Source organism: Sorex araneus, chromosome 6 (assembly GCF_027595985.1).
Source record: "Sorex araneus isolate mSorAra2 chromosome 6, mSorAra2.pri, whole genome shotgun sequence".
NCBI classification, from domain to species: domain Eukaryota; kingdom Metazoa; phylum Chordata; class Mammalia; order Eulipotyphla; family Soricidae; genus Sorex; species Sorex araneus.
In genome coordinates, this window is record NC_073307.1 from 63,906,082 (window position 1) to 63,931,097 (window position 25,016).

General features: G+C 44.4%; 1 protein-coding gene across 1 annotated transcript; it reads right to left on the minus strand.

Annotated features, from left to right (window-relative positions):
* Nucleotides 1-15,463: 15,463 nt before the first annotated feature.
* Nucleotides 15,464-24,499, minus strand: PCED1B (PC-esterase domain containing 1B). The gene is made up of 2 exons (XM_055143883.1): nt 24,282-24,499; nt 15,464-17,174 (listed from the first exon to the last, which is right to left on the minus strand). The coding sequence occupies exon 2, from the start codon at nt 17,115-17,117 to the stop codon at nt 15,819-15,821; it is 1,299 nt and encodes a 432-aa protein (XP_054999858.1). The 5' UTR covers nt 17,118-17,174; nt 24,282-24,499; the 3' UTR covers nt 15,464-15,818.
* Nucleotides 24,500-25,016: the final 517 nt, after the last annotated feature.

Below are 25,016 nucleotides of genomic sequence, written 5' to 3' on the forward strand. Positions count from 1 at the left end.
ATGCAAATGACATTATGCAACACTACATGCCCTCACAGGAACAAGAGGAGAAAAGAAAACCAAGTTTTCCATCAGGTGTCATGCAGATGTTAAGCATGCTAGGCACATCTATTTGGAGTGGGGGAGGAGCATGAAGGAGGAACAGCCTAAACTTTTGTCTCCTTCACAAAATGAAGCCAAAAAAAGGTTGATTATGAAAGTAGTTTACTTCTTGATGGAGGAAGTGAAGGGTTCTACCAAGACACCTGTGTGTTCTTGCGAAGGATCTGAGCAAAAGAACATGTGGACAATAATAAAGAAATTTTATTTTTTTTTGAGAGAGGCAGAAGGGAAGGGGAAACACACCCGCAATTCTCAGGGCTTATTCCAGGCTCTGATTTTCGGGATCATTCTTGGCAGGCTTGGAGTACTGTATGGGGTGCTAGGGATCAAACCTGGGTTGGCCACATGCAAGACAAATGCCCTGCCCACTGTAATATCACTCCGAGCTCAAGAGGTATAGGATCTACAATCTAATTTTTATTTCATTTGGGATATATCCACCAGGTAAGAATGCAAAATATTTTTCCCTATAGATGTTGATCAGTATCTTCTTTCCTTCCTTCCCTACCTCTCTCTCTCCCTCCTTCCTTTCTTCCTGGCTTCTCCTTCCTTCATTCTCTCTCTCTCTCTCTCTCTCTCTCTCTCTCTCTCTCTCTCTCTCTCTCTCTCTGTCCCTCTCTCTATATATCTATCTCTCGATTTTGGGGCTGCACCCAGTGGTGCTCAGAACTTATTGTGTACTCAATGTTCAGGGCTCACTCCTGGCAGTACTGGGGAACCACATGGCATTCAGGTATTGGACCAGAGTAGACTGCACACAAAAGGAATGATCAATAAGCCTCTTTATTCTAGTCAGGGTTTTAGCTCAGTTGTAGAATAGAACAATTGTTTTCCATGTATGAAGCCCTGGATTTGAGCATGGCTCCACAAAACACACACACACACACACACACACACACACACACACACCAAGCAAACTTAAAAAAACAAAGACAAAGATGAAGGATAGGTATCAGGGGGATATCCAGTGGTATCGGTATCAAGGGTATCCAGTGAAGGGTAGGGATCAAGGGGATTAAAAAAAATAAGTAAATAAATCAGTAGTATAAAGGAATAAATAAGTAGTATAAAGGATTGGTACAGCTAACTAAATAAACCAGAGTCAACAACAATGAAAACATGCAATCCAAATTTCAACAACCAAACTGAAAAATGCAATTGTCAAGGTGGAAAGCTGGTGGTGGGGTGTAGGGGTAGAAACCTGGGAGCACTGGTAGAAGTTGACACTGGTAGAGGGTTTGGTGCTGGAACATTGTATGTCTAAACCTCAACTATGAATAACTTTATACATCACAATGTTTTTGTTTTTTGCTTTTTGGGTCACACCCAGCAATGCTCAGGGGTTACTCCTGGCTTTGCACTCAGTAACTACTCCTGGCAGTGCTTGGGGGACCATATGGGATGCCGGGGATCGAACCCGGGTCGGCCGCATGCAAGGCAAACGCCCTACCCGCTGTGCTATTGCTCCGGCCCGTACATCACAATGTTTTTAAAAAATAAAATTTTTGGCCCCCCCGCGCCCCGTGCCCGCCCGTGGCAGCGGGACAGCTCGGAGCATCCCAGCCCCGATGGGCAGGTCCCAGTCATTCGCCCACCGCGCCTGAGGGGCGTGTCCTCTCGTTTGGGGCGTGGCCTCAAAAGTGGGCGTGGCCTCTTTCCGGAGCAGATCTTTTTCTTACCATTCCATGCATTGTCCTCTGGCCACAATTGATAGAACCCATTCCTCCCAAGAACTCCCTGATCATCTTAGTTACTATATGTTAATGCTCAACTAACCTAGCCTATCCTAACTTCACAAAAACTGTCAATGAACACATCAACTTGCACAGAAAAGTCCTGTGCCAAAAGAGCATAGCCCAAAATCTCCAGTTGAGGTTCCTTTCAAGCTAACGAGAGCTCCAGATAGTAAAGCCCATAACAACATGAAGAAACAGAGAAAATCCCCACCACCAGGAGAGAGCCAAGAAAATATCTCACTAACCTCAGCAGCGACCCCCCAGAAATACACCCTCCTCTCAGATAAAGAATTCAGAGAGGAAATTGTGAGGATGGTTCACGAACTCAAAGTAACTATGGAAGGAACATCCAATAAATTAAGGGAGGATATGGATGCAGCGTTGGAACGCTCCACCAAGATAATCCAGGAAGAAATGAGAGCAGAAATTTCAAAGCTACGAACAGAAGTCACACAACTAAAAGAATCAGTAGATGAAATGAAAAACTCCATAGGAGCCCTCAGTAGTAGAATGACTACAGCCGAAGACAGAATCAGTGAGCTTGAAGATGAGCTGCACAAAGCATATAGACAACAGCAAATAATGGCAAAAGACCTCAAAATGGCTCTAGAGTGAGTTAGAGTCCTAGGGGATGACCTCAGGAGAAACAACATAAGAATCATGGGAGTGCCGGAACCACACGGAACCAATCCCAATGAAAAAAACACCATTAAAGACATCATTGCTAAAAAATTCCCAGAGCTAGAGAATGCGGACATCCAGATACAAGGAGTCCGAAGGGTGCCAGCTAAAAGGGACCCAAATAGAAAATCCCCAAGGCATTTCATAGTCAGAATGATGGATGCCGTGGATAGAGACACAATACTGCAAGCAGCAAGATCAAAGAAGGAGATCATATACAAAGGCGCACCCCTTAGATTCACAGCAGACCTATCAGAAGAAACCCTCCAAGCCCGAAGACAATGGTGGGATATAGTGAAAAAACTTCATGAAATGAATGCCTCACCAAGAATACTCTACCCAGCTAAACTCTCAGTTAAACTTGAAGGAACCATACACTATTTCATGGACAAGCAACAGCTCAGGAACTTCATAGACTCAAGACCTAATTTAAAAGAAGGACTCAGAGGGCTACTATAAGACAAGGAAAAAGACCTATAAGAACAACAAACCCTACAGAAAAATGGCACAAAATTCCATGACAATAATTTCTCTTAATGGTAATGGGCTAAATGCACCAATCAAGAGGCACAGAGTGGCAAAATGGATTTGGAAACTAAACCCAACTTTCTGCTGCCTACAAGAAACACATCTGAATAGCCAGAACAAACACAGACTAAAAATCAAAGGATGGAAAACAATCCTGCAAGCAAACAGCCCCCTCAAATAAAAGCGGGGGTGGCCATACTAGTATCTGATAGCATAGATTTCAGGCTGAAAAAGATCAGAAGGGACAGCAAAGGTCATTTTATATTCATCAAGGGATATGTACAACAGGAAGAAATCACACTCCTAAATGTATACACACCTAATGAACGACCAGCTAAATACTTAAAAGAACTCCTAACAGAATTTAAGGAGGACATAACTAGAACCATGATAGTAGTTGGAGATTTCAAGACTGCCTTATCACCTCTGGATAGATCGACAAGAACAACACTCAGCAAGGAAACGATGGCCCTGAAGGAAGAAATGGAGGAGACGGGCTAATAGACCTATACAGGGCTATACACCCCAAAAAAGAAAGAATACACATTCTTTTCCAGCACACACGGAACGTTTTCCAAAATAGACCATGTTCTGGGCCACAAATTATACCTTAATAGAATTGGGAAGATAGAAATTGTATCAACTATCTTCTCAGACCATGATGCACTGAAGATGGAAGTTAATCACGCACAGACGCAGAGAACCAAATCAAACACTTGGAAATTAAACAACTCACTATTAAACAATGAGTGGGTCACGGAGGAAATCAAGGAAGAAATCAAGAGATACCTCAAAACAAATGAGAATGAAGACACAAGCTACCAGAACCTATGGGACGCAGCTAAAGCTGTGTTAAGGGGAAAATTTATAGCTCTGCAAGCCTTCCTCAGAAAGGAAGAAAGGGCCTATATAGATAGCTTGACTTCGCAGCTCAAGATCTTAGAAGAGGACCAGCAAAAAGAACCCAAACCAGATCGAAGGAAAGAAATAATAAAACTTAGAGCAGAAATTAACGATATGGAAACCCGAAAAACAATCCGCAAGATCAATGAAACAAAGAGCTGGTTCTTCAAGAAAATAAATAAGATTGATAAACCGCTAGCAAGATTCACAAAGAAAGAAAGAGAGAAAACCCTAATAAACCGAATCAGAAATGAAAAGGGGGACATCACAACAGAAACCAACGAGATTCAAAGGATCATCAGAGACTACTTTGAAAGTCTGTATGCCACGAAACAAGAGAACCTAAAAAAAATGGATGAATTCCTTGACTCCTACAATCTCCCAAGACTGGGCCAAGAAGACGTGAAATACCTGAATAGGCCCATAAATATCAAGGAAATCGAAACTGTAATCAAAAGTCTCCCCAAAAACAAAAGCCCAGGTCCAGACGGATTCACTGGCAAATTCTTCCAAACATTCAAAGAAGACTTGTTGCCAGTTCTCCTCAAGCTTTTCCAGGAAATCAAAAAGACAGGAACCCTTCCAAACAGTTTCTACGAGGCACATTATCTCCCTAATACCAAAAGCAAACAAAGATATCACTAACAAAGAAAACTATAGACCAATATCCTTGATGAACACCGATGCGAAGATTCTCAACAAAATACTAGCAAATAGAATCCAACAAGTCATCAAAAAGATCATACACCATGACCAAGTGGGATTCACCCCAGGGATGCAAGGATGGTTTAACATTCAGAAATCAATCAACATAATCCATCACATCAACAAAAGTAAAGATAAAAACCATATGATCATATCCATAGATGCAGAGAAAGCATTTGACAAGATCCAACACCCATTCATGATAAAAACTCTCACCAAAATGGGTTTTGGAGGAACTTTTCTTAAGATAGTCAAAGCCATCTACCATGAACCTATGGCAAGCATTATCATCAATGGAGAAAAACTAAGGGCTTTTCCTCTAAGATCGGGGACAAGACAAGGATGTCCACTCTCACCACTTCTCTTTAATATAGTACTGGAAGTATTAGCAATAGCCATCAGGCAAGAAAAAGATATTAAGGGGATTCAGATTGGAAAGGAAGAAATCAAGCTCTCACTATTCGCAGACGATATGATACTATACCTAGAGAAACCTAAAAGCTCTAGTAAGAAACTCTTAGAAACAATTGACCTATACAGTAAAGTCGCAGGCTATAAAATCAATACCCAAAAGTCCATGGCCTTCCTATATGCAAACAATGAGACAGAGGAAAGGGACATGAAAAAAGCAATCCCGTTCACAATTGTGCCCCAGAAAATCAAATACCTTGGAATCAGCTTAACTAAAGAAGTAAAGGACCTCTACAAAGAAAACTATAAAACGCTACTTCATGAAATAAAAGAGGACATGAGGAAATGGAAACATATCCCCTGCTCATGGATAGGGAGAATAAACATTGTCAAAATGGCAATACTCCCCAAAGCATTATACAGATTTAACGCGATCCCTATAGGGATACCCATGGCATTCTTCAAAGAAACGGAGCAAGCAATCCTGAAATTTATATGGAACAATAAACGCCCACGGATAGCTAAAACAATTCTTGGGAAAAAGATGATGGGAGGCATCACCCTCCCCAACCTTAAACTCTACTACAAAGCGGTAACAATTAAAACAGCATGATACTGGAACAAAAGCAGAATTGCAGACCGATGGAACAGGGTGGAATATCCCCACACACAACCTCAAATGTATGATCATCTAATCTTTGATAAAGGTGCAAGAGATGTGAAGTGGAGCAAGGAAAGTCTCTTTAACAAATGGTGCTGGCACAACTGGACAACCACATGCAAAAAAATGGGCTTAGAACTCGATCTGACACCATGCACAAAAGTCAGATCAAAATGGATTAAAGACCTCAACATCAGACCACAAACCATAAGGTACATTGAAGACAAGGTAGGCAAAACCCTCCAGTATATTGAAGATAAAGGTATCTTCAAAGATGACACGGAACTAAGCAATCTAGTAAAAACAGAGATCAACAAATGGGACTACATTAAACTAAAAAGCTTCTGCACCGCAAAAGATACAGCGACCAGAATACAAAGACTATCTACAGAATGGGAAAGGATATTTACACAATACCCATCAGATAAGGGGTTGATATCAAGGGTATATAAAGCACTGGTTGAACTCTACAAGAAGAAAACATCCAACCCCATCAAAAAACGGGGCGAAGAAATGAACAGAAACTTTACCAAGGAAGAGATACAAATGGCCAAAAGGCACATGAAAAAGTGCTCTACATCACTAATCATCAGAGAGATGCAGATCAAAACAACCATGAGATACCACCTCACACCACAGAGACTAGCACACATCCAAAAGAACAAAAGCAACCGCTGTTGGAGAGGATGTGGGGAGAAAGGGACCCTTCTACACTGCTGGTGGGAATGTCGGCTAGTTCAGCCCTTCTGGAAAACAATACGGACGATTCTCAAAAAACTAGAGGTTGAGCTCCCATTTGACCCAGCAATACCACTTCTGGGAATATATCCCAGAAAAGCCAAAAAGTATAGTCGAAATGACATCTGCACTTATATGTTCATCCCAGCACTGTTTACAATAGCCAGAATCTGGAAAAAACCCGAGTGCCCTAGAACAGATGACTGGTTGAAGAAACTCTGGTACATCTATACAATGGAATACTATGCAGCTGTTAGAAAGAATGAGGTCATGACGTTTGCATATAAGTGGATCAGCATGGAAAGTATTATGCTAAGTGAAATGAGTCAGAAAGAGAGAGACAGACATAGGAAGATTGCACTCATCTGTGGACTATAGAATAATAGACTATAAGACTAACACCCAAGAATAGTAGAAATAAGTACCAGGAGGTTGTCTCCATGGCTTGGAGGCTGGTCTCTTATTCTGGGCAACTCAGAGAAGGGAACACCAAGTAAAAGGTGGTTGGAGGTCATGTGGGGGAAAGATGATGCGGGCCCAATATAGACTAGAGACTGAACACAATGGCCACTCAACATCTTTATTGCAAACCACAACACCTAATCAGAAAGAGAGAACAAAAGGGAATACCCTGCCATAGTGGCAGTGTGGGGTGGGGGGAGACAGGACTGGGGAGGGGGGGAGGGATGTTGGGTTTACTGGTGGTGGAGAATGGGCACTGGTGAAGGGATGGGTTATCAAACTTTGTAAGGGAGAAACATGAGCACAAAAATGTATAAATCTGTAACTGTACCCTCACGTTGACTCACTAATTAAAAATAAACTATTAAATTAAAAAAATAAAAATATAAATATAAATAAATAAATAAAATAAAATTAAGAGGGAAAATAAAAAAATAAAAAAAATGCATTTCAGTCTAAAAAAAATAAAATAAATAAAATAAAATTCTTTTAAAAGCCTTTGCATCCTAGAAATAAAATTGAAATTAAAAGAGCCACAGTATTAAATGACTGATGGCTCATAATCATGAACAATCACTCTTTAAAAACGTTTTTATTTTACTAAAGAATCATGATTTTCAAAGTTATTGATATTGGTAACTCTGTGGTTTGGGGATATATAGCTATCCCACTCCCCCACATTTGACTATTGCTACTTCCCTTTTTCATTTTTTTCCTTCCTTAATAAAGATCATTCTTTTTTTTTTTTTTTTGCTTTTTTTTGGGGGTCACACCTGGTGATGCACAGGGGTCACTCCTGGCTCTGTACTCAGGAATTACCCCTGGAGGTGCTCAGAGGACCATATGGGATGTTTGGAATCCAACCCGGGTCAGCTGCATGCAAGGCAAACGCCCTACCGACTGTGCTACTGCTTCAGGCTTGTGCTTCTGTATGACCCAATAATTCCATTTCTTAGCGTCTACCCTAAGGACCCCAAAACTACTTATAAGACATTTGCACTTATGTGTTCATTGTAGCACTATTCACAGTAGCCAAAATCTGGAAGCAACCCCAGTGTCCAGGAATAGATGATTGGATAAAGAATCTGTTATGGGACGTATACAGGAGGGAATATTGCTCAGGTGTAAGGAAAGACGTAAGCTTTCAATTTGCTGCTGCCGTGTGTGGGTTGATCTGGGGAGTATCATGTTGAGTGAAGTTAGGACAGGGGCAGAATAATCTCTCTCAAAGTGGGATATATATTTAAAAGTAGAGAGTAATAGGGGAATAGCAAGTGCCCAAAGGCAAGAGAAACCGAAAGCCGATTTTCAGTCAGAAGCATGTCACAGGGAAGTGGAGGGGAGTTGGGGTAGGGAGTGGGGCACTGGGACAATGGTGGAGGGCCCAGTCCTGGAATATGTTATGTTTGAAACCTCATCATTAACAGTATTACAAAGCACAGGTGCCTTAAATTTTTTTAATAAAGTAAATTTCTGTTTGGATGAATTAAGTGCAGAGCCAGGAGTAAGCCTGAGCATTATACAGTGTGGTTGAAAACTTAAAGAAAATAATTGTGTAAGGTAGTTTTACTTTTCTTTAATCTATGTCTTTCACATGAAGATAATGACACACTGTTGAATTCTTTTAAAAATCTTGTGTCATTTGATCAGAATTTTTAAAAAATTAAATAGAATGAAAGTAACAGAGTATATACAACAAATAGTTGTATCATAAGGTGTGTGTGTTTTGTGGCTGAATATTAAACACAGTTCTTTTGTTTCTGCTTTTGTTTGAGGGGCTTGAGGGCCACTCAGTAGTGCCCAGGGGCTCTGTGCTCTGGGGTCACTCCTACTGTTTGTCAGGGGTCATATGTGATGCGAGGGATCAAACCACAAGCAAGTGTCTTAACCTCTGAACTCCCTCTAGTCCTAAGCCTGATTCTTACTATGGGTTGTTATAGAAAACGTTGGAAAGTCTGCCTGTAGACTTATAATTCTAATATCTTAGTTTCAAAACTGACCTCTGTCTACAGGAAGTAGGTAGCTGCCTGTCCACTATGACAAGAAGCCCACCAAGATGGTCTGGGTCTCACTAAGGTCAAGAACATGGACTTGATGTGTAAACACTTGGGGTTAATTTGAATCAATACCCCTTATTAGAAATGAGAGCTTGTGCAAGAATCTATAGTCTATAACTCAGTTACCTCAAGATAAAGCAAAAAAATAGTACCCATTCACAATGGCATAATATCAACAAGACACTTAGTACAATTTCTTGAATGTAGTAAATAGTCAATGTATACTATTTACTATGTATTCATGACCTGTCATTTCCTGATTCGGATTAGAACAATCTTTGGAAGGGTGATATTTTGGCACCAATGTTTATTTTAAAAAGACATAGCTTGAAAATAGCTAAAGCAATTGCTTAAACAGACAAAATATTAACAATAGCAACATTGTATTTTCAGAGTTAGAAAAATGTTATGCCACATAGTTATCTGCTTATGTTGAGACAAAGCATTACAATATTTCCTTTTTAAAGAATGATCTTCACTGGGGCTGGAGCGATAGCACAACGGGTAGGGCATTTGCCTTGCCCTACTGGTAAAAAAAAAAAAGGAGCTCAATAAATATTTTTTTGAGAAGTGTCCACCTTGTTTTCCAAAAAAGGCTAAACCAGACAATATTCCTACCAGCAATAAATGAGGGTTCCCTTTGTCCTCCACATCCATACCAGCACTGTCTGATTTTTCTTTTTTAATTAATTTTTTTAAATTGAATTATCATGAATTACAAAGTTACATAGATATTCATGACTGACTTTTCAGTGTATAGTATTTCAACACTAATCCCTTTACCAGTATCCACTCTCCCCCAACCCCTCAGCTGGCCTCTGTGATAAGTACTTTTCCCCCTCGACCATTGTCCTACGTTCCCTTCCCTAACTTATCTCCCTGCCGCACCCAGGGACAAGCGTCCTACTACAGATCAGTTCTTCAGATCAGTTCTTATGGTCTCTGTTCCTCTTGCCTTCGGGCTTGGTGAATTCTGCTTCACAGTGATAGGAAGGACCATAAAGCCACGTGGCTATGAGCGCTTGGCCGCCACGAGCCAGCTATCCCTGTGGTGACTTTCCTGACACCTCCCGCTTAAGACCCCAAAGGTCAGAAGGATCCTGAGGCCCTGCTTTCACGGTCTGTATTCATACTGAAAGTCAAGACCAAGCGAGCTTCTGCCTTCTGCTCCACAGGAGGCTCCTGTCCTTCCTGAGCTCGCCTCAGGACACCTGCGTTACCGTGTTACAGGTGTACTGCCCCAGTCAAACTCCCCACCCGGCACTGTCCACTGGCACTGTCCCCGGAGGGTCACAATCAGCTCCTGCCGGTTTCTGTGGGTGTCTGGTCCGAGGAGGAGCTGAGTCACTGGAGCGGGTCATTTCTCCCGGGTGGTGAACTGAGGGCCTTTCCCACATGGCTCTCAAAGGACTCAGGTGAGCGGGGGGTACTGCCAGTGACGCTGGACAGGACAGCTGAGTACTGTCTCCAAAGATCCCGTCTGCTGCTGCCAGGGGCTCGGTGCTGAGGGGACGCTTCACTGGCCGCTCACCCTGGGCTGGGAGCTGGGTCCTGAAGCCACAGCAGCCAGAGGTGAGGTTTTTCATTGCTTTTTCCGGACCATCCCCGCAGGACTTGGGATATTTTCACCTCAGTCCTCTGGGGTCAGTGCTGGGGGCAGTGCATGGTGGGGGCAGTGGGGCCTGGCCTCCTGCACGGGAGCATGTGTGTGGCTCGCTGTCTTGTCTGCCAAGGAACCATTTTATTTTGTTTTGGGGTCCCACACATGCTGATGCTCAAGGGTCGCTCCTGGCTCTGTGCTCAGGAATCACTCCTGGTGTGCTCAAGGGGCCATATGGGATGCCTAGGATCAAACTCAGGTCAGCTGTGTGCAAGGCAAGCGCCCTGCCCTGCCCACTGTACTATCTCTCCGGCCCAAGAAGCCATTTTTATAGACAAAGAACTAGGAAGCACGTTTCAAAAGGGCTGGCCCTGAGGCACAGTCCCTGTGGGCTTATCTGGACATTCTCCATCTCTCCAGCTTCCCTCTCTGTTCTGAAGAACTTGCTGGCATTTTACTTCTGATTCCAGCTCCTACTCTGAGGCCAGTTTTGGTAATCGTTCTGGGAGACAATGGCTGAGAAGGTGAAGTCAGTGGGCCCCTGTGGGTAGCTTACATGAGGCGGAGAGCAGAGAGAATGGTCACTTCCTCCTGACCTGCCTCTGCCACCCTCAGCTGGGATGGCTAGGACTGTGATGAGTCCCTGCACGGCAGGAACCAGAACCCTGCCTGCCCCACCAGGGGGCTGTCAACATTTTACCGCTTGGTCTTCTTGGCGTGAGAGTTGATCCCCACCACCAGCTATTTCAGGGGCCACAAACTCAGGCTGGAGCAAGGAACTGCTCTGTAGGCATGGAAAGTCAGTCCTAGGCCTTACCCAGGGTTTCTGGGTCCGCATCTTTTCTTGCAGAAAGGGATCTCAGGAGTAGACAGCAATGAAATAAAAGCATTTTACTTGGAGGCTTTTAGGAAGGAGGGAGAGAAAGTGAGAGACTAACTTGCTCAAGGGAGAATGTGGGCTTCTCCAAAGGTGGAGAGAGCCCCATTACACATCTCAAGAGGGGAGATGTGGGTGACACATGCACTCGGGCACATGTGCTGGCTATGTGGACACAAGCAGTGCATGGGCTCAGGCAGCATATATATATATATGATATATGTGCCCTTCCTTTGTTCAAGGTGGCTCTTTTTTTTTTTTTTTTGAATAATTTTTTTTTATTTTTTTTTATTTTTTTTTTTTAATTTTTTATTGTGGAAAGTTACAAAGTTACAAAGTTTTCAGGTTTAAATCTCAGTTATACAATGCTCGAATACCCATCCTCAAGGTGGCTCTTATAGGGCTTCTCCAGCCTGCCCCACATGGTGCTTCTACCTAAGTCAGTTGCCACGTCCTATCTGGATTTTTGCAAACCAACTCAATTTTAATACAAAACACACTCTTTAGTGTGCAACATGATTTAATTATGTTTAACCAATGTGTGTGTGTTTGTATATATATATGCACCTTATTTTTCCACTTTATATATGATATATATACATTATACACCTTATTATTTTACTGGTACCTCGCCAGTAGGCATTGAGAATTCAGTAGTGAATAAGACTTTTGGAACATCTAGTTAGAGAAGCTAACAAACACATAATTACTTAAGCCACTTGCCTGAGCAGGTTAGCAAAAGAGGAAATAAAGGGTGCTTGATAGATCATAAAACTACTTTTAGATAAAATGGCCCTGGGAGGTCTCAGGAGGAGACTGAGAAGATAAGGGTAGGAGGATGAAGACTAGGATATCCAAAGAACCAGGGCATAGGAGATGTTAGAATGTTGTATAGAAAGGGAATAGCAAATACATACCCATGTTATTAACAGAAAAAATCCCATAGTTTAGAGAGTATAAACAGCAATAAAAAACAAAGTTCCAGAAGATACATTGCAGTGATCATACAGAAACCTGAACATGTAGGACAGTGTAAGACATTGTAAAGATCTGAGGTAATGGATTTCAGAATTCAGAACTATAAAAGAAAATATGTTGATTTGAGGCAGCAAGTTGGTGGTATTCTTATAGCAGCAATAGGAAATTTATACACTTGGGGAGGGAAAGATTGCAACTAAGTCTATCTGCATCCATCTGAGAGAAACAGAACCGTTGACAACTGGTGACTTAATTCATTATACAATGGATTGATTCTCTCAGGGTATATCTAGACCTCATTCTCCTTGGTTTATCAGGCATGATCAGATTAAAGAGGATAAATAGATACTATTAATTACACTGATTAAAACCTAGCAAAAGAGAGACAAAGCACACCACTAAATGTGCTTATTGGTTTATTCACTGAACTAGCAATACTAATTGTATCAGTTTACTCTGATTAGGGACTAAATGCTACCTGATACTGCTCCCTGGTTAATATTACCTAATCTTTCAGTTCAGTGAACTCATCTCCATGGGATTAGAACATCTAGTTTCAATAGATATCAGTCCTTCTCCCTCCCATATTCAGACTGTGACACATTCTGCAAATTCTGAGTTTAGGCACCATCTTTCTATAGTCTTTGAAAGTTATCATCATGATGTTTTGGCAATATGTCTTCAGTATGATACAATTAATCATAGACTTACAGTATCTTCTTATAAACTTGGGTTGCATTCTCACTAGAGAACACATTTATATTCCACCTCTTCATTGGCATAGTGATTCATTCAAGACACATTATTCAGCACTTCCTATATTAGATATGACACTAGAATGTGACACAATGGTAAGAGAAAAGTCTTATTCACCCAGAATCTTATAGCTTTGGTGGATTAAAAATTGCTCTGTATTATCACGGGGCCCAAGTGACAATATAGTAGGTATGAAAGTGGCCAACCCCTGTTTGATCCCTGGAATCCCATATGGTCCTTCAGGAGTTACCTGCTAGATATAATTTCTGAGTGCAGAGCCAGGAGTAACGCTTGAACATTCCTGGTTATGGCTAAAAAAATAAGTGAATAAAAAAAATAACAGTTCCTGTGTGTTCTGTAGAGAGCTGATCTCACCTACTATGATTTTATGAACTTTATCTTTGCAAGACAACATATTACCTCATCAAATTTAGGAATAGCTCAGTTGCAGACCTATAAACTTTAACAGTTCAAATAAAAAACTTACTTATTGGACAATGTTACATTCTATTTTATCTAAACATTGGCATTTTGGGGCTGGAATAATAGTACACAGGGTAGAGCACTTGCCTTGCACTCTGACTCATTTGATCACCAGCATCTCATATGGTCCCCCTATCCCCTGACAGGACCAAATCTTGAGCACTGCTGAGTGTGACTGCAAAATAAAGCACTCAAACCAAAAAATTGACATTTTGCTAGTTTAGTATGAAAATGCAGATAGCATTTAAAGTTTTCATTCTTTAATGTTTACATTCCTACAGAAGAGAAGACGTGGTCATGACTTATCAGTGGCAGTTGAACACTGAATTGCTACTTCCAAATTATACTTTTGTGGTAAAACATCATTGACCACAACTTTTCTTTTCAGTGCCAAAATCTAGATGAAACTGAACTCTTCAGGATCAAACTTTTCAATAAACCAGTAAAAAATACGTCACCTCGCCCTGATGGAGCAGGTGCAGTCTCCCAACCTTCTCCAGATGGAATCCCGGCGACCATGAGCTACTACAAGCAAGACTCCCGTTTGTGGTATCAGGACTAATTCTCCAAACCGCGTTGGAATAGCTTCCTACAGAGATGTCTCTGGAACTGCACTATTTATAATTTATAATCTCAGAAGCGCAGCCGCATGACCTCTCCTGATATGCAAAGTGAGCAATGGGAAGTAAATGAGCTAGTGTCTGCTCCGGCAGGCAGGCTTGGATGGTGGTGGGAAGATACGAGCAAAACACGATGCCCAGAAGTAGGAGAGAGTATTGGGGAAACTGTCTTCCACAGACGCAGGGTAAGGACTGGGATGGAGAGGGGGGCATTGGGGATATTGGTGGTGGAAAGTTTGCACTGCGGGAGGGATGGGTGATCGATCATTGTATAGCTGAATCTAACATGAAAGCTTTATAACTGTATCTCACGGTGGCTCAATAAAAAAAAAATTTAAAAAATGTCACCTACCCAAGCTTACAAGAGTTACACACTTCAGGTATGCAGCTATGAGGCCTTCACCACCATGTGCTTCTGCATGGTTTTTATCTAAAGCCAGGCAATCTTCCCTTATTGGTTTGGTGGTTTCTATGATTTAATCAGCCCTGTGGTTTGGAAGTTAATATAAATTAGAAACTGATGTGTAAGCCAGAAAGACAAGTGGAGGAATCATTTTCTGTGCATGACCCAGAACAAATCTTGGCATGTTTCCTTCTTCTAAAACATTAGTCAAATTTTATGTCTTTGGCTTACCAAGTTCTAAAATTCAGTAGTTCCTTGAAAACTTCTAGAAAATATGATCACAAAAAGATAAAGCCCCTTTACTTGTAAGAAATGAGATCCAGGGGCTGGAGCGATAGCACAGCGGGTAGGGCATTTGCCTTGCACACAGCTGACCCGGGTTCGATTCCCAGCATCTCATATGGTCCCCTGAGCACCGCCAGGAGTAATTCCTGAGTGCAGAGCCAGGAGTAACCCCTCTGCATTGCCAGGTGTGACCCAAAAAGCAAAAATAAATAAATAAATGAGAGCCATTTTATCAACACCCTTGTTTTAGGAAGGAACATTTAAATGGAAAGAGGCACCATTAATTACAGACACACACAAAATGCACAACTACTTCTGAGAATTACGTTCTTTAAAATATATGTGTATGCAATGGCCACTCAACACCTTTATTGCAAACTACAACACCTAATCAGAGAGAGAGAACAAAAGGGAATACCCTGCCATAGTGGCAGTGTGGGGTGGGGGGAGAGGGGACTGGGGAGGATGGGAGGGATGTTGGGTTTACTGGTGGTGGAGAATGGGCACTGGTGAAGGGATGGGTTATTGAACTTTGGGGGAAACATGAGCACAAAAATGTATAAATCTGTAACTGTACCCTCACGTTGATTCACTAATTAAAAATAAACTATTAAAAAATTTAAAAAAATATATATGTGTATGTGTACAAAATGACACATAGGGAGGGTGAGCCGGTGATGTTTGGTTACCCCAGAGTGGAGAAAAGCGGCCACAGCCCACGTGAACGGGTCAGAAATCGTTTCCACATTCACTGGGAATGCACGGCTTTGAGTACGAAAGATCAGCGATGTGTCCAGTGATGTCCACGAGGAGAAAAATAATCTCAGTCAATTTACTGAGGTCTTGGCCCTGGGTGAGCCTGGGACTTCCTCTTGAAAGGCCTGGGTCGCTGCCTCCACTCTGCGTAGGGGCCCCGGGGATGGAAGCGGGGGTAGCCCCTATGAACCACAGGCCGGTAACAGGGTGGGGGGAAGGGGGCCAGGGGAGGCCGGGGGTCAAATATAAAGTCGCCTTCCCAGGGGAGTCCTGACTGTGTAGGTAAGGGGGCGTCGGAGTGGAAAGGGCCAGGGGAGAGCTGGCCGGGCGGGAAAGGGCAGTCTACAGCTGAACAGGCCTCCTGGGGGATAACCAGCAAGGGGGGCGCCGCGGGTGGGCGGGGTGGAGGGTGGCAGGGCTCCAGGGGCGGCCAGGGCGGGCGCGGGGGAGAAGGTGGGAGCGGAAGCAGGGGCCTGCGCGCGGGCGGGGCCGAGGGCTGGGGCAGCGCCGAGGCACGCGAGCGCGGGCCGGCCGGGGGCCGCCTCTCCGCGCCCTGGGCAGCCCCGGCCGGCGCCGCCGGGACCCACCGGCCCACGGGGTCGCGGCGCGGCAGGTCCACGCCCCAGGCGTCGGCCACATGCGCCAGCAGCAGCTGCGTGAGGCGGCGGTGCGCGCGCTGGTTCCAGTGCACCCCGTCCAGCTGCCGGCTCTGGTGCGCGTGGCGGAAGTGGAAGTGCAGGTCCAGCACGTCGAAGCGGCGCCGGCCTGCCGCCGAGGCGCTGTAGAAGTTGGCCTCCAGCACCCGCGCGCGCAGGGACGCGGACCAGGCCTGGTGCTTGGGCGGGAGGACGCCGGCGGTGATGTGCTCGGCCACGGGCATGGCGGTGTTCCACACCACCAGGCAGGACGCGGGCAGCGCCTGGTCCAGGTGCGCGAACAGCCGCTCCAGGTTCTGCAGGTAGCTGGCCAGCGAGGACGGCCCGTACCTGGAGAGGTCCCAGAGGCAGGAGTTCACGATGACCAGGTCCGGGGCGTGCTCGCCCGCCTGCAGCTGCTCCAGGACCTCCCGCAGGTAGTCGGAGTAGACGCGCGTGAGGAAGTAGAAGCGCACCAGGTGGTGCTCCGAGCAGAACTGGCGCACCTCGCGGTAGTGGGTGCCGTTGTGCAGGGGCAGCTGCTGGCCCCCCGACACCAGCTCGTCCTGCTCGAAGCTCTCCTCCCCTTTGGCCTTGAGCTGGCTGGTGGTGAGCAGGCAGTCCTTCTGCAGCAGGAGCACCAGGTCTTTGTACACGGCCCTCTGAACCGAGTCCCCCAGGACCACCACGAATTTGTTGTGGAGCAGCTGGCGGACTTCGGAGGCCCTCAAGTGGACCATGATGACCGGGGCTCACAGACTAGCGCCTTTCTGTACGCAGGGTGGGTCTGCGGGTTGCTAGGGAAGAAGGAGAGAGTGACCAGGAGGGACTCGTCTTGGGTGGGAGAGATCCACCCCGGGAAGGTGGAGCTGTGGGCAGGGGCGAGGGGAGAGGCCGGAGTCTGGGTCTGCAGAGCCCAGGGGTAAGGGTTCCCAGCACCTTAGAGCTGGGAGTGCAGACAGGGAGGAAATAAGGGGAGGAGGCAATGTGCTGCTTCACCCGGTCTCAGATCAGGCCTGGACTTGACCCTCAACTCTCCTGGCTAGTTCTTGGGGGCCCAAAGGTACCCGGGTGGGCAGGGCCAATCTTACATTCCCAGGTGCCCACCCCCTACTCCCTACCTCCTTCTCCCAGCAGGAAGTCTGGTATCTGGAGAAGGGTTAGCAGCTCAAGAAGGGCACAAGGGCTGGAGCGATAGCACAGCGGGTAGGGCGTTTGTTTGCCCTGCACGCGGCCGACCCGGGTTCGATTCCCAGCATCCCATATGGTCCCCTGAGCACCGCCAGGGATAATTCCTGAGTGCAGAGCCAGGAGTAACCCCTGTGCAGAGCCAGGTGTGACCAAAAAAGCAAAAAAAAAAAAAAAAAGAAGGGCACAAGGGTAGAGAGTCAGCCAGGACCTGTAAAATGTGATGTGATGTTAAATTTAAGAAGTTGCATAACAGAAGGTTGCCTTTTATCACTGAAAAGAGCTCAAATTGATATGCATAGATAGCATCAAAAGGAAATATGCGAACATAGTTAATTTAAAAAACCTCTATTTTTTTGTAAACACACTTTAGTCTGTTTATCCTTTTAAGAATTTAGAAATAATTCAGTAAGGGCTGGCAATAGGACAGAGATTAAGACACTTGCTTTAAAGTAGAGTGAGAGTATGGGGAATATTGTCTGCCGTGGAGGCACGGGGAGGGTGGGAAAAGGGGGGTATACTGGGGATATTGGTGGTGGGGAATGTGCACTGGTGGAGAGATGAGTGTGTGATCATTGTGAGATTGTAACCCAAACATGAAAGCTTGTATCTATCTCACAGTAATTCAATAAAATTTAAAAAAAAAAAAAAAGACACTTGCTTTAACCCAGATGATCCCTGAATCACATAAGATCCTTGGAATACTGCTAGGAATGATTCTGAGCACAGAGCCAGGAGTAATCCCTGAGCAAAGAAAGAATTCATGTGCCAGATCAGAAAACATTACAGTAAAACCAGATTTTTTTTTTTTTAACAAGGAAGCAGCTCTTTCTTGCTAGTAAAACTTGCAGGGGGGGGGGGGAGGAATAAAATTGGAATAAATTCACAAGATTCAACTATAGTATTTTTTTTTAATTTAAAGGGGATCAGAGGGACTGAAGTGAAGCACAGCGGATAGGGTTTTGCCTTGCACACGGCCGACCTGGGTTGGATTCCCAGCATCCCATATGGTCCCCCGAGCACCTCCAGGAGTAATTCCTGAGTGCATGAGCCAAGAGTAACCCCTGTGCATTACCGGGTATGACCCAAAAAGAAAAAATAAATAAATAAATAAAGGGGATCAGATCTGATCATGACAACCCCAAATATGTCACATTAGCATAGGATTATTTTTGAGTTCAACGCAACTGAGCATCAACAGGCTTACAAGAATTTTTAGCACTCCCTTTTCTGCATGAAAGCTGGGTTCACAGCTCCCTGGAGGAAGGCACATCCTTCCCCCAGAGGGAAAAAACCTTCAAGAAAAAAAAAAACAAAAAACAGGGAATTGTTAACACCAAGATTAAGACTGAGTAAACAGACATTACCAAACCACCTTTATTTTTTCCCTTACACATTTCCTAGTCACTTCCCCAATATTTATCATTCCTTTAGACCTAAACTCTTTTCCTCATGTTAAAATGATGTATAAAATGAATCCTTGAACTGCTGTAGGCAGGCAGGCACATAGGGAAGACCCCCTTCCAAGGCAATGGCTGTGAAACTAGGGAAAACAGTAATATCTGATAGCCCTGAAGTTGCAAAAGCCAAGTGAGGCAACAGACCCAGAGAAGACTTCAGTGGAGACAAGAACTACAATCAAAGACTAGGAGACTCACCAGAAACTTCACGCCAGACCAAAGCTGCCTCGAGAATATGAAAAGCCATTCAAGGTCTCTCTCTCTCTCTCTCCTCTCTCCCTCCCTCTCTCCCTCCCTACCTCCTTCCATCCCTCCACCCATCCCTCCACTTTGTGGTTGCAGTACAGATACTGAGAGGTTATCTTTGACATGGGGAGAAAGTAGCTGTCTTTCTCCTCCCTGCCTTACATATGTCAAAGTGGGGCCCACCGACATGAGAACCAGTTCTTTCGTGAACTTTCATGCACATGGATGTCAATAAAAAGCACGTACCTTTCATCATGTATGTTAGCTAATCTTTTTTTTAATCACAAAGACACTGAACCGAACAAGGTACAGGAAAAATCTTCTTTTCTTTTCTTTTTTTTGCTTTTTGGGTCACACCTGGCGATGCATAGGGGTTATTCCTGGCTCAGCACTCAGGAATTACTCCTGGCAGTGCTCAGGGGATCATATGGGACGCTGGGAATGGAACCCAGGTCGGTCACCTGCAATGCAAACGCCCTACCCGCTGTGCTATTGCTCAAGCCCCATACAGGAAAATCTTTTCATCCATGAAAGAAAATGTTAATAAGTTGGGAAGGTCATTTTCAAAATTTAAGATTAAGTTAATTTCAAGCTATATTTACAAGTCATATTCATTAACAAATGAATGGTAGAAATACTTGAGCACCACTAACAGACTTCAGATGGGGCAATGCCCTTCTCTTCATCCACAGAAGCCACTCAAATTCACCGGGGGCTGAGAGCTGCAGGTTGTTGAGCATTAGGAAACATTTTAACATTTTAACAAGTGTGGGTGGATAACCATTGTTAAATTACTACTCACTTTTTAAAAGCTTTACTACTTGTGGTTTTAAATTTAAATGGGTCCATGGGCAAAAATAAGAATATGAAAATGGGCAAAATACAAAAGAAAAGTAAGTGAAACATGAACATTGAAGATACTGGTTTGTTTCCCTCCAAAGAAATTTAAACAAAATATTTTACTATCAGGAAGTTTAAAAATAGGATTTAGCTCTTAAATAAAACAAAATAAATTTATGCAACAAAATAAAATTAAAGTGAACTCTAAGCCCCTTTGTAATACATGTGTTCACACGTGGTGGGGAGATAAAAAAGAGCAAACAGTATCATTTCCAGATGAGAAATATTCCTCGATGGCTGCAAGGCAAAGTACTGAGTGCTGTGGAATGAGAATAGAATAAGCAGGTGCTGTAGGCTGCAGGTGTTTGTCTCTGTGGTCCTTTACTCCAGCCAAGTGCAGAACGTGAGTGGGAAGAGCACGGGATGGAGAGATAGTCCAGTGTGTAGGGCATCTGCCTTGCAGGAGGCCAACTCAGGTTCAATCCCTATGCGATACAGTTCCCCAAGCCCACCAGGAATGACCCTTGAGTGTTGAGCCAGAATTAAGCCCAGAACACCACCAACTGTGGTCCAACCCAACCCCATGTCCCCCACCCCACCGCAGCCCCCAAAGAGAACATGACAGGGCAGCCTTTCCCTGGTGTTGCCACAGTGGCTTTGCTTGCCTGGTGCACCAGGTCATGCTGTGCCGTGTGGCCGACATGACAAACTTCTGATAACCTGCAGTGGCCCTCTTCAGCTGGTACTGTGTTTACATGCCCAAAGCACGCCTCTGAAGAGCGGTCATAGACTTGAACTCCCTTGTGAGTCAAATCCACTGCACTGAAAAGTTGCAGAAATAGAAATACTTACATACTTGTCAAGAGCAAGTCTTTGAGTACCACACCTCTGAATCCCATTTCTGACTCCAAGGCAGATTATTCAGTTTTCCTCTACCTTAATTTACTTTACCTATAACATAAAGCTCATTTTTTGGTCCAATTCAGAGATTTTGCTTATAAGGAGAGAAAGAAAGGGTAAAGGGCAGGATGGATCCCATAATATGAGAGGGGTCTCCCAAGTAGGATACCCCCACCCCACCCCACCCCAAGCCTCCCCTTTTTTGAGCTATACGTGGGGATGCTCAGGGGCCACACCTGGCTCCATAAAAATAGAACTTTTTGTACCTACTTTATAGATCTGATACTACTTGACATTTGATATGGTGGCTATATATAAAGTGTTTTGATCTTCTGCAATGGAACACATAGGAAGGACTGTAGATGAGAAGGAGGAAAGTGGCTGGGAAGAAGCCTTCCTATTAGGATGCTGAAACTAAATGGAAATCCGGAACCCTTAGGGATATCACTGTAGGAAAGAATCACTGTGGGAAAGAATTTATGCCAGGGCTTCACAGATTAAATACAGAACTTAATATAAACAAAAGGATGCTCTTGAGAGTTATGAGTGGAGAATAATCTGTAGAGTTTGAACTCTCAAAAAACAAAGTGGGGCTGGGGCTGGAGCAATAGCACAGCGGGTAGGGCATTTGCCTTGCACGCGGCCAACCCGGGTTCTAATCCCAGCATCCCATATGGTCCCCTGAGCACCGCCAGGGGTAATTCCTGAGTGAAGAGCCAGGAGTAACCCCTGTGCATCGCCGGGTGCGACCCAAAAACCAAAAAAAAATTTAAAAAAAAAAGTGGGAACCAGATAATACAGGAAGTAACGTGTTTGCCTTGCACAGGGACGATTGGGGGATCAATCCCCAGCATCCCCTAAGGGCCCCAGTGTCTACGAGGAGTTACCTCGTAGCACAGCTGGGCGTGGCCACCAAACAAACAAAAGTGTAGCTACGAGGCCAACTCCAAATTAAAATCTGTTAGTGCCATGATCATTCTTCAGGTCATAATTAAAAGTAGTACTATGCTTTTCTGTTCTTAAACTTTGATGGAAATATGCATTAATAATGCCTGCTACTATAATAAATTACTTTCAAGCAAGAAGTTTCTGTTGGGTATAATTAACTTTTTAATATTTTCATAAACCATAAATTATTAATCCTTGACTCCTGCTTTATAACTATAACAAACCCAACTAAATGATTCATTTTTCATTAATCAATGTTTTGTAGAAATTAGATTAAATTTGTTCTTTTCTTGCTGATATTTAGTTATGGAAGGGCTACACAGTAATAGAACAGTAGTGCCAGAGACCCTTCAGAAAAATATTAAATCACATTAATCACCAACAAGTAAGATGTTGTTTTAGGGGGGCCGAGCAACAGTACAGTGGGTAGGGCCCAACCTGGGTTTATATACAGTACCCCAGGTCATCTCCTGAGCACTGTCAGAGTAGTTTCTTAGTGCAGAGACAGGAGTAACTCCCAAGCATTGAAAATACGAACCTCCAAATTAGAAAAAAAAAGTTAAAAGATATTCTTTAATTTTTTGTAAATAGTACTTTTAACTAGTACAGACGTTTCTTACACATAACCTTATATTGGGACAATAAGCAGCTCTACTTCAATTTCCAAGCACGGTGATCAAAACAAAGTTTTCAACTTTCTAAGACCCACCTAATTTTAATGGAATTGATGGTAAAAAATAAAAAAAGATTCTTTTTTGCCACTGCTATGTTGATATTTGTTTAGCTTTTAAGTGGATTTAAAACTTGTGAAGGGGCTGAAGCGATAGCACAGTGGGTAAGGAATTTGCCTTGCACACCGCCGACCCGGGTTCGATTCCCAGCATCCTATATGGTCCCCTGAGCACCACCAGGAGTAATTCCTGAGTGCAAAGCCAGGAGTAACCCCTGTGCATCGCCGGGTGTGACCCAAAATGCAAAATAAATAATAATAATAAAATAAAATAAAACTTGTGAAAAGTTAAATTGCATGTTAAAGTTTTCCAAGAAAAAATAAAAGCAAATAAAACTTCTCTTGGAGAGGGCGAGAGCAATAGCATAGCGGGGAGGAAGGAGCGTGCCTTGTACGTATCTACTGGTGCTCAATGCCCAGCATCCCCTGTGGTGCTCCAGCCTCGCCAGGAGTGCTCCCTGGGCACAATAGTCAGGAGTGACCCTTGAGTGCTCCCTGGGCACGAGAGAGTCAGGAGTGACCCTTGAACTAGGAGTAAACCTCGAGCACTGTCAGGGGTGGCAAACATAAAACAAACCTCTCTTGAATGGCCTGCAGAATGGGATTTCTCAGATTTTTTTTTTAATTAGAGCAAGACAGCTTATTTACTTTGTTATTTTGGTTTTGGGCCATGCTTGGCAGTACTCAGGCTTACTCTTGGCTCTGTGCTCAGGGATTATTACTGGCTGAACAGGGATTCAGAGCAAAAAAGTTTAGATGGGTCTTTTTACACATGAAATGATCACATTTCAGATCTCTAACAATACGGGGAAATTGAGACTAGAACAGTGATCTTCAAGGCGGGGGCTCCGTGGGACCACATGCTTTCTTTGAGAAGGCCGGATCCTGAGACATACTCTAGCCTATCTGTTCCCTCTTAGCAAGACAACAAGGATAAGCTTGTCATTTGGTGGGGCAATAAAATATCAACAAAAGTATCTCACACACTTTGAAGAGCCTGAACATTACCGCGTATAAAATTCTAAATACTGGCTGTGCAGGCAACTTTTTATAAAAACAAAGCTAGAAGGAAAACCTGTATTTAAATAGCCCCATTAAGAAGACAAAGCAAGACATTTGCTTTAGTGAAGGACCTCCCAAAGTGAATAATAAAAGGAATTCAGATAAGCAAGATTATTCCTCCCGGGCCTGCGGCCTGAACTATTACTGAAGCTCGACTTGCTCCCCTCCTCCCGTCCCCTAACAGACAGAGGGAGACACAGGAGGCGCGGCCTGGTTTCACGTCTGGGAAACGCTGGCCAGGGTGGATGCAGGCCCTGCCGTGTGTACTTGGGCGGGCTGCCACCGGTCTGCGTCACCGTTTGTCCTGGTGTCAAAAAGGGTCAGGAGCACCTCTCTGGTCACCGAGTGCAGTGACAACGCCAGCCAAGACCTTGTGCTGGGCCTGCCCCTAGCCACGGGACACAGCCTCAAGCAAGCCACCCCTCCCGCGCCGACGTCAGGACTCCGGAGCAGGGCAGGGAGCCGGCACCTCCCACCAGCAGCGCCCGACCCCCTCCGAGCCCTTCCCTTCCCCCGAGGCAGAGCTGTACCTCCTCAGGGCTCCGCGAGTGTCGAGGGTCCCTCCTCTGTTCAGTGGCGGCTCCCACGGCCACGGGAACTTCGTGCCAGGCCCGTCCGCAGGACGGACTAATCACCACTCGCCTGTCCTTCGGCCGCTTCCCTTGAGGGGCTGGCCTCTCCAGCTTTAACACATCAAGGTTCCTGCTTTGAAAGAAAGGAAAGAGAAGAAAGAAACAAAGGAGAGAAAAGAGAAGAAAGGAAGGAAGGAGAGAAAAGAGAAGAAAGGAAGGAAGGTCTGACTCCACCTCCAGGCCAGGCCTATCTCTGGTCTCCCTCAAGGCCACTTTCCAAGGGCTGTTTGCTCTGGCCATCTCTGGGGCCTCACCTCCCACACACTCCTGGGACTTTAAAACGCCTCCCAACTCCAAACCAGAGAAAGACGTGTTTGTTGGTAAATCACCAGTGGTTTCCTTTTTTTTCCTTTCAAGGGCCTCTTCCCAGCAGCCCTATCAGCAGGCTGTAAGTCTTCGGACCGGATACACCCACACCTCGAGGCTCACCTCCCCCAGTATCCTTCCTGGGGTTCTTTTCCTCTGGCGATTTCCCTCAGGTTGGTCCTTTTCGAGGCTCTCTAAGGAGCTCCTTTCTCCTTTTCTGTGTTCTTTCCCATGTTAAATACAGCCATTCTCCAGGGATCAGTCATTAAAGTCTCTCACCTGGGATTTCCCAGCATAATTAATACTGCCACTCCCCACCAGTGTCAC

Bases quoted from the DNA above. Each gene is read 5' to 3' on its own strand.
- PCED1B (XM_055143883.1), bottom strand. From the start codon at position 17,117: ATGGTCCACTTGAGGGCCTCCGAAGTCCGCCAGCTGCTCCACAACAAA.